Genomic DNA, 10,165 nt, shown 5'->3' on the forward strand with positions numbered 1-10,165 from the left:
AAGTGAAAAGTATTTTGTTTTTACTAACTAATTTTACACCATTTTCTGCAATGCAAACTGCATTGCCCCAATAATAATAAAAATAATTTAAAAGACAAATACATTTTAACTTCTATCCACTATCAATTACCACTCTTTTTAAGGATCTTATAGGTTAGCACATTTGTTTGTAATAAAAACTACTGAAGAAATATCGTAAATTAACTTTGAGAGATTAAACAATAACGATGCGTCTATTCTACAAGGAAGACGTGAAAAACTGTTTGAATTTAAAAGGTTTATCAGTCTAATTTTCTTACAGTTCTTAAATCAAGACCGAGAACTGAAAGAAAACAATGCCATTCGATCGCCATCTATTTTAATTACTGATTGACGATATATCTGGCTTAGCTATGCTTATTATTTCACGGGAATATAAATAGTGAAATATTGTTTTTTTTTTCAAATAATATTTATTTTGATCAAATGTTAACATTTTGAGTTATTTATTTAATTTTGCCCTGTATCCAATTGTAAAAACCATGGACTGAAGCAAATACATCAGGAAATTCGGCGGTGCATGGAATTCCCCAGGACACGACTCCTATTTGAACAGTTTTATTCTTCTCGTCCTGAATGACGAGAGGACCACCAGAATCGCCCTGCATGAGAAATATTAACATGTATGGTATATTGTTTATGTACATCTATTGATCTTCTCCTTTTTAATAAATAATCACGATACCTTCGAGATTTTTTAACTTCATTGCATGAGTAAGTATTAAATGCAGATATAGAAATTCGGATCTTAAAGGCTTTCAGTATCCAGGTACTGTAAACGATGTGAGCTTATATTCAAAAGCATTTTGGTAAAGCTCGATAGTATTGTGAAACTATGATCAATTAAAAATATTGTTGCACATTTGATTACTTACTTTGCATGCACCCGAGTTTTTCGGGCGCTTAACGCAGAGTTGTCCGGCGTCTACGGGCACAAATATCCGGTAACGCGACCTTTTAAATTGTTTAGTGCAGTCGTCATTGCTTATAGTTTTGAACTCCAACATTTGAAGATTGTTTGGGACTGTTTTACGATTCTGTAACAATACACGATATTGGTGTTGTTTTTATTGGTATGGTAACAATATCAATATAACTAGCGCCATCTATTTTCAGTATATAAATGATTCAGTGTATAAAATTCCTGTTCGCCCACGCAACCGTTGTTTCGTTATTATAATTTGTACATCAAGGAGATAACTATTAAGTGTTTGCAATGCAACCCTGCTGAATATCATTTTGCTACTCATTTATTATTATTTAGTTTTTTGTGTTCTATACATAATATTTTAATTTTACGAAATAAGGATCTCAGCGCAGAATATTACGAAGCCCATAAATGTATACAAACATCTAGTTAATCAATTATATTAATTTACTTACAAAGTTTACGTATCCCCAGCCAGTCAAGAGGCATTTCTTTCCAACGGGTGCCATTTCTTTTAACAACTCAATGGGTTGAACCTTATCGTTATATTTCAATTTGCCTTCGATCTGTACGACGCCTATGTCATTCTTTATAGTCGGCTTTGAATACTTCTCATGAATGACTAATTTCTTAATCTTGTAACGTTCGCCGCCTTCATTGAGCTTGTGACTGCCAGCTACTATAGACAACTCATCAGCTCGTTTTCTATAAGTAATTTCAAATATATCTATAACATCATTAAAGTTCGTCGTTGCACATGAAATGATAACTTTTACACATTTTAATTTATTAAAATAGATGTATGCGTTAACAGCTTTTTGTCACGTGGTGAAATCACCAGAGTCGTCATCACGACTCGGTCTGAGCAAACAAGGACGGGAACTCATATATTTTAGCTATACAATTCTATGAGATAAAATATAAATAGGAACGAAAAATATACTCACTTATAAAGGCAATGAGCGGCTGTTAAAACGTACTCTTCGTTTAAAATTGAACCTCCGCAATGGTGCCATTCTTGGTTTCTGTTACGAGCACGAATTGAAACCAAATACTTAGCTATGCCTGGAGTGGCATCTTTGCCACCTACTATTCGGGTGTCTCCATCTATACCTTCCGAAACGCCCACTTCACCTGTGAACGATTTTATATTATTTGACTAGGGTTCGTGTGCGTTAGTTTAATATACTGTACACGGGCTTGGCATAAAAACTATTTTACGTCGCGAAATTAAATTATAATTATATGAATAAAAAATATGTATTCTAATTAAATGAAATTTATCGTACCAAGGAGTCCATGGGACAGAAGAAGTAATATTCCGAAATGGAGAAACATTTTCCTTGGAATCCTGTCCTCGCTTTGAAATATCTAATGTTCTACTCCATATTTATAGTACAAATATACATAAATTAATGAAAAAAATTGCAAAAAACGGTATTAAAAAAAACATAATAAGTATTGTTGCTTAGTAATATGGCTAAATATTATTGAATTGTATGTGTGTTACTTCATTTTATTTTATTCATTGTAATTGTTGATGCATTTGCCAACTAACCAACCGTTGTTGGTTGTTGTACCAACGGGTTGGGATGTTATTTAAATTCAGCATATTACGTTCTTCTCACTTATCGGATGTCCCTGCTCAGAGGTCGGTCTGGTCACAAGACAACAAGGTCCTCAAGCAGAGGGTGGTGAAACCTCCGCTGCCTTCGGAGTGAAGGTAGGATATTCGGCATCGGTGCTGTTATGGGGCAACGACTGAATGTCAGGAGGTTTTTCATTATTAAACGACGAATAAAATTCAACCTTTAAATATAAAGTAAGACGTCTTGTAAAAATGAAAGGTTTGTTCAGGTATGCCGAGTGATTTGTGTACAGAGAATTTAAATACTAAAAGATTATAATTTTATTTTAAGTGATGATTAATGTTATAAAAATAATTAAAGAGAAAAGCCTAAGCTAAGCTTTAAAAACATAAGTTATTTATAAAATTTCATTAACTTCTGAACACATTAACAAAAATAATGGATCTTATTTTTTTGCACCAAATTTCCAGTAAATTAAGCCTTACTTAGAGAATAAGAAACAGTAATTGTTAATCTGCGTATTAACAATTTCTTTAGCTGTGGAGTGGTTTCTTTAAATGATATACATCTGAGACACTGGGTAAGTGGAATACCTCTATAAGTGAAACGACATTGCAGGTCCCTTGATGTCTAAAATCTGTTAATGTCACAAGGCAAGTAGGGTGCGTATGGTACATAGGTAAAGCTACGTTTTTTAATGTTTATTTTAAATTCGTCATAGGACTTGAATATATATTTATTCAAATATTATAAATAAACTAAACCTAAATAAACTTGAGTTATACGTATACCACATATTTTTATGTAAAAAGTTGCAATTATTTTAATTTATTTATTAACACTCCGTTACATTACAATATAAAAATTAAACATAGTTAAATGAGAATGAGCAACTCTCGGCCTTATCGTTTCCGAGCGATCTCTTCCAGGCAACCACTGTGAGTGAATAAAAAAAGTATCAAATTACATAAGGTAAGCAAGAAGTGCAAAAATACATATCACATATAGCTATTAAGAAGAAACTAAACAGGAACAAAAAAAAACAAAAAGTAAATAGTGCACAAAACACAAAATTACTTAGACGTAGAAGAATACTGGAGGCACAGTATTGTTTGCGGCTAACTTCTTTAACATGCTGCTCCCAGGATAACTTTTGATCAAATAAAACCTCCAAATTTTTTACTGTACGGCTATAATTTAAAGTTACACTGTCGATATGTACAGGGGGTCCTGGCTTAATCAATCCTCGTCGTGAAAAGGGGGCTGCCAATAATTATTACCTTACTCTTTGTTGGTGCATAGCGCCTACACATATTAATTAGCAACTGCGCAGGAGACGTCATAACTACGAGCGAAACAAGGCGTCTATTATTTTGTATTAATCATTTGTCATTCCGATTACACTTCTGTACCAGTAAACATCATTTTTCATTTATAATCCTTTTTCTTGTGATAAGTTATTCTTAACTATCCTTTTATCCTGCCTATACATTGGTCCTTCGTGCCCGGATTCAGGATTTACGTTTTAGTGGACAGGAATTGATTATTGAATTGGTTTTTGATCAAGGTCAGTGGAGGTTAAGTCAAGAAGAAAAAAGATTGGAACAGGAGTGTGTCGTGAGTCGGTATCGTTCTTTTCTTATATTATTTTAAATGTTTTAAAGCCTGATTTAATTATTGTTTTATATAAAAGTGATTAGGTTCAATTATAGTTGTAAATTATTATCATTTGATAGAATTTGTAGGTATCATGTTTTTAATACCACGATTTAATACTGCTACCTACTACTTGTATTAATAATATATTTCTTATAGTGATTTTTGTAGAAGTAAATAATTTAGTTGTACTATTTTGGTTGATTGTGTGTGTGATTTTTTAAAAATTAAATTAGCTTAGAATATTGACATTAGTTCCAGGTTTTAACTGCTGGCTCTGCAAAATGTCCGAAAAAACCGAAGTAGCTGACCTTATTAAAAAGCGCAGTAGTTATAAGGGTCAAGTTACAATTTTCAACGGGTTTTTATCTTCATTTGAATCGCCTTCACCTCCAGATGAAAGGGATTATGAGGAGTTGGAGTTGCGTATTGGGAGGTTTGATGCATTATATAATAAGTTCGATGAGGTGCAGACCCGATTGGAATGTTTACAGGACAATGAGAGTCAGGTGTTTGAGGAGCGTGAGGAATTTGAAAATAGATACTATAAGGCATTAAGTATTGCTCAGAAAATTCTTTCAAATTATAAAAAATCTCACATTCCTCTTCCATCTGATGGCGAAGGTAGTGTCATACATGGTGTTAAACTAAATCCTGTCAAATTGCCTACTATCAAGATACCTAAATTTAATGGTTTAATGAGTAATTGGTTGGAGTTTAGGGATACATTTACCAGCCTGATTCATAGTAATAACGAAATTGATGACATAAATAAGTTTCATTATTTGAGGTCATCGTTAGACGGTTCAGCTGCTGTTGTTATTTCGTCGATCGAATTTTCTTCGTATAATTATAATACAGCGTGGAAGTTACTTTGTGACCGGTTTGATAACAAGCGTTTATTAATACAACACCATGTTACTGCTTTATTTAATATTGAATCGGTTACTAGGGAAACAGCGTCTTCTTTAAAGACTATTATGGATCAGTTAAATAAAAATCTTAGAGCATTGGATTCACTGGGCGAGCCTACGAAGCAATGGGACACTTTGCTCATTCACCTAATGACTCATAAGTTAGATAGTAAAACTTATCGTGAATGGGAAGAGTATAAAGGTCGTTTAAGTAATGAAACGCGAATTGAGCTTCAACATTTCTTCGATTTCATGCGAGCTCATATTGATTTGCTTGATACACTTGAGTTTTCACGTCAGTCTCACCAAAATAGTTGTAGTAGTGGTAGTAGCAGTTGTTCTAAAATTTCAAAAGTAAAGGCTATGATTACCAATCACAAAACCTTAAATAATATTAAAGCTGACGAGATTTGTCCTAGATGTAATGGGGACCATAAACTAAACATGTGTTCCCAGTTTTTAGCATTAACTAACGAAGAGCGTATTCAATTATTGCCAAAATTAAAAGTTTGTTTTAATTGTTTTTCAAAATCTCATTATTCTAACAATTGCAAAAAATCAGGTTGCAAAATATGCAAGAAGAAACATTCAGTTTTAATTCACATCACAGATAAACAAAAGCTGTTAGTGCGTGGTGAGGGTATTAGCTCTAATACTACTCCCGTCATCAGTAATCCGGATAACTTGACATTATCAACTAGCGTTTCTTCCGCTGGTCAAGACAGTAATTGTCGCCGCGGAAATTCAGTTTTATTATCCACTGCGCTAGTCAAGTTATACGATTCAAACAACCGCGAACATATTGTTCGTGTTGTATTAGATTCTGGTAGCACATCTAGCTTATTATCGTACAAGATGTTTCAACAGTTAAATCTGTCGTATAATAAAATTAGTCAATCCGTTCAGGGTATTAATAATGCAATCACACAAATCGATAAAATGTGTATTCTGCGGTTTAAGTCATTGGATGACTCATTTACGTGTAACATTAATTGTTTTATTTTACCTTCGTTAACGGATAGTGTACCAAACAGTACAGTTAATATATTAAATTTAAATATTCCTACGAATATTTGTTTAGCGGATCCTCACTTTTATAAACCCGCGTCAATCGACCTAATATTAGGCGCTGATGTCTTTTGGGATATAATCGGAAACCAAAGAATTAAATTAGGTGATAACAAACCTACTCTTTGTGAAACAAGGTTAGGTTGGATAGTTTCAGGTCCGATAAACAATTCATTTTTGTCATCATATGCACATAACCCTATTCAATGTAATTACTTAAGTAATAATTATTCATTAAATAATTTTGATTTAAATCAAAGCATTCAAAATCAACTAACAAAATTTTGGCATTTAGAAGAAATTAATAGTTCAATTTGTTCTAGTTACTCATCAGAACAAAGGTCATGTGAAGAACATTTTGTAAAAAAATACTACTCGTTTGTCAGACGGTCGTTTTTGCGTTAGAATTCCATTAAAGGAAAGTCCTACCATTTTAGGCGATTCATTTCAGCGAGCTAAACAATGTTTTTACTCTTTAGAACGTAGACTTCGCATTAACCCAAAACTTTATGATATGTATCGCGATTTCATGACTGAATACGAATCGTTGGGTCACATGACAGAGTGTGGGCTTAATTCTATTAAAAATGCATATTTTATCCCACATCACGGGGTATTGCGCGAAAGCAGTACCACCACTAAGTTAAGGGCAGTTTTTAACGCGAGCTCACTTACTTCAAATAATATTAGTTTGAATGATATTCAAATGGTAGGTCCGACGGTTCAAGATGATCTTTTGTCTATTCTTCTGAGATTTAGACAACATAGGTATGTTATCGTTGCTGACGTAGAGAAAATGTACCGCAAAATACTTGTTCATCCTGATGATAGATACCTGCAGCATATATTATGGCGAGACAACCCATTTCAATCCCTAAGAGCTTTCCAATTAAATACGGTAACTTATGGTACCGCAAGTGCATCATTTCTCGCTACAAGATGTCTGAAACAATTAGGACTTGAATGTCAAGACAACCAGATAGCAGAAGTCATTCTCCATGATTTTCTCGTCGATGATTTGTTGACTGGGGGGGATGATCTGAATGTAGTGAGGAATATTCGTGAAAAAGTGACAACTACTTTACTCTCAGCTGGTTTATTCTTACGAAAGTGGAAGTCTAATGAGCCTCAATTAATTTCAGAGTCTGCAACAGAAGTTTCACATAATCTTAATGTTGGGGGGAATGAGCCAAGTAAGACTTTAGGTTTAGGTTGGTTACCTGTTTGCGATGATCTTTATTTCCCAATTGGGATTTCTACTGCGGCAAACACAAAACGTAGTTTGCTTTCAGTGATCTCTCAAATATTTGACCCATTGGGTCTTCTCTCTCCTGTTGTTGTTAAATTTAAAATTATATTACAAAGTTTATGGTTGCTGAATCTATCATGGGATGAACCTCTTCCTTCAGACATCCAAGAACTTTGGATGGATGCTACTAAAAATTTAAACGTTTTAAATAATTTACGGGTATCACGTCATGTCATGATCAACTCGTATGAAGAATTAGAAATTCATGTGTTTTCAGACGCTTCTGAAAAGGCATACGGCGCCGCTTTATACATACGTAGTAGTGATCGTAACGGTAATGTATTAGTTCGTTTATTAACAGCGAAGAGTAGGGTAGCGCCCATAAAACCAACTACAATACCACGGCTCGAGCTTTGCGGAGCTCAAGTGGCTGCTAAACTATATAAAAAAGTTTGTAGTTCTTTAAGAATTAAAGTTACGAATTCATTTTTCTGGACTGACTCTTCCATTGTATTAGGTTGGCTTAAGATGTTGCCAAATAAATTAAATACGTTTGTAAGGAATCGCGTAGGAGACATTTTAGAAATAACCGGCGATTGTGAATGGCGACATGTTCCTACCGCTCAAAACCCAGCCGATTATGTTTCCCGAGGAGTTAAGGTCGATGATATTGAATCGTTAGACCTGTGGTGGTCAGGACCAAACTTTTTGCAGAAGTCTTATCGTGATTGGCCTTCCATTTTAGTACAATGCGAACCGTTGCCAGAAATGCGTAATGAGGTTTCATGTTTACTTAACATTACTCAACCTATAGAATTTATTAAATTTGAACGTTTTTCAAATTTTAATAGACTACGACGTGCTATGGCTTATTTGTTTCGGTTTATTGAATCGTGTAAAGGTAAACGCGCTGTAACTAATTACCTTACTGAAACAGAATTAAGTTATTCCCTTAATGTCATTATTCGTACAGCTCAAAGAGAATCTTTTCAAGAATATGAATTTCTTTTACAAAATAAAGAATTACCAGTTAAAAGTTCTTTGTTGAAATATAATGTATTTTTAGATCAAAATAATTTAATGCGTATTGGCGGTCGTATTAGTAACTCACAATTTTCATATGATAAAAAACATCCTTTACTATTATTGTCCAAACATCGATTAACGCAGTTAATATTTCAACATGAACATTTGAAACTTATGCATGCTGGGCCACAGTTATTGTTATCCTCAATAAGAGAAATGTATTGGCCTATCGGTGGCAGAAATTTAGCAAAAATTACTTATAGACGATGTATCCGGTGTACCCGCATGAAAGGAAAGATTGAAGCTCCTATTATGGGTAATTTACCCCAGCGTCGAATAACTCCTGGTAACTATCCTTTTGAGTCTGTTGGCGTGGATTATGCAGGTCCTATTGCTTCTGTTAATCGTCAAGGTCGAGGCTCTCGTATTGTCAAAGTTTACATTGTCATATTTGTATGTTTTACTACTAAAGCATTACATCTGGAACTAGTAGGTGATTTGACAAGTAACAGTTTCATTTCTACTTTTCGTCGATTCATTGCTCGTCGGGGTAAACCATTGCACTTATATTCAGATAATGGTACGACATTTGTTGGGGCTTGTAAAGATTTATCTAATTTCTTAATGCGTAATTCTGACTCCCTTGCCGCTGATCTCATTAATGATGGCGTAAACTTTCATTTCATACCCGCTTATTCACCGCATTTTGGTGGGATTTGGGAGGCAGCAGTTAAATCAACGAAATATCATTTATTGAGGGTATTAGGGAACTCTAAATTAACTTTTGAAGAATTGTATACAGTTTTAACGCAAATAGAAGCCATACTGAATTCTCGACCACTCACTCCATTATCAACGCACCCTGAAGATCTAACTCCACTGACCCCTGGACATTTTTTGATCGGACGTCCACTCACAGCAATTCCAACTGAAAATTATGTAGACCACAAATATACTCATCTTACCAGATTTAAAAGAATTGAGCAGATTCGTCAACATTTCTGGACACGATGGAGCAAGGAATATATTTCGGAGCTTCAGAAACGGACAAAATGGCTAACCCAAGCAAAACCTTTGCAAATTGGTTCCCTTGTTTTGTTAAAGGAGGAACATTTGCCACCTATGAAATGGAAACTTGGTCGCATCGTAAAGCTCTTTCCTGGTGCCGATGATGTTGTTCGTGTTGCAGAAGTTAAAACATCTACTGGAATCGTGAGACGATCATTTTCTAAGATTTGTCAATTACCGATCAACGAATAAGTTGGTTGAAGCCAAGCCTTCAACGCCTGGGGGCATGTTGGTGCATAGCGCCTACACATATTAATTAGCAACTGCGCAGGAGACGTCATAACTACGAGCGAAACAAGGCGTCTATTATTTTGTATTAATCATTTGTCATTCCGATTACACTTCTGTACCAGTAAACATCATTTTTCATTTATAATCCTTTTTCTTGTGATAAGTTATTCTTAACTATCCTTTTATCCTGCCTATACACTCTTGTTGGAATTGATTAGAAGACCAAAATTTTTACTCTAGCCCACTATCTTTGCCAGCTCATAGTTAGTGGATTGTATAGATTACGAAAGATAATCGAGACTTGATTGTACGTAGATTTGTACATCGTCGGCGTATAAATGAAAATTAGTTGAAAGACAGAAAGTTAATATAAATAGCAAAAAGAAGAGGAGCAAGT

At 34.4% G+C, this 10,165-nt stretch overlaps 2 protein-coding genes across 4 annotated transcripts; one reads left to right on the plus strand and one right to left on the minus strand.

Annotated features, from left to right (window-relative positions):
* Positions 1 to 453: 453 nt before the first annotated feature.
* On the minus strand, positions 454 to 2,321 carry LOC111002773 (chymotrypsin-2-like). The gene is made up of 5 exons (XM_045632928.1): positions 2,257 to 2,321; positions 1,915 to 2,101; positions 1,423 to 1,672; positions 915 to 1,076; positions 454 to 641 (listed from the first exon to the last, which is right to left on the minus strand). The coding sequence occupies exons 1-5, from the start codon at positions 2,303 to 2,305 to the stop codon at positions 486 to 488; spliced, it is 804 nt and encodes a 267-aa protein (XP_045488884.1). The 5' UTR covers positions 2,306 to 2,321; the 3' UTR covers positions 454 to 485.
* A 1,530-nt stretch (positions 2,322 to 3,851) lies between these two features.
* LOC111002781 lies at positions 3,852 to 9,894 on the plus strand. Of its 3 annotated transcripts, none has more exons than XM_045632897.1 (2): positions 3,852 to 4,181; positions 4,468 to 9,894. In XM_045632897.1, exon 2 carries the CDS (start codon positions 4,497 to 4,499, stop codon positions 6,597 to 6,599), a length of 2,103 nt encoding a protein of 700 aa, XP_045488853.1. In that variant the 5' UTR covers positions 3,852 to 4,181; positions 4,468 to 4,496; the 3' UTR covers positions 6,600 to 9,894. The 3 variants fall into 3 exon arrangements, with proteins under 3 accessions (XP_045488853.1, XP_022128685.2, XP_045488855.1); XM_022272993.2 differs by having other exon boundaries at positions 3,852 to 4,177; XM_045632899.1 differs by having other exon boundaries at positions 3,852 to 4,123.
* The last annotated feature ends 271 nt before the right edge of the window (positions 9,895 to 10,165 follow it).

The sequence above is a fragment of the Pieris rapae genome, chromosome 2 (genome assembly GCF_905147795.1).
Source record: "Pieris rapae chromosome 2, ilPieRapa1.1, whole genome shotgun sequence".
NCBI classification, from domain to species: domain Eukaryota; kingdom Metazoa; phylum Arthropoda; class Insecta; order Lepidoptera; family Pieridae; genus Pieris; species Pieris rapae.

Excerpts from the sequence above, each read along its gene's own strand:
- LOC111002773 (XM_045632928.1), bottom strand. The coding sequence starts at position 2,305 with ATGTTTCTCCATTTCGGAATATTACTTCTTCTGTCCCATGGACTCCTT. Across the intron at positions 1,077-1,422 it reads GCTGGGGATACGTAAACTTT|AATCGTAAAACAGTCCCAAA; the intron begins GTAAGTAAATTA and ends GTATTGTTACAG. Across the intron at positions 642-914 it reads AAAACTCGGGTGCATGCAAA|GGCGATTCTGGTGGTCCTCT; the intron begins GTAAGTAATCAA and ends TTTCTCATGCAG.
- LOC111002781 (XM_045632897.1), top strand. The coding sequence starts at position 4,497 with ATGTCCGAAAAAACCGAAGTAGCTGACCTTATTAAAAAGCGCAGTAGT.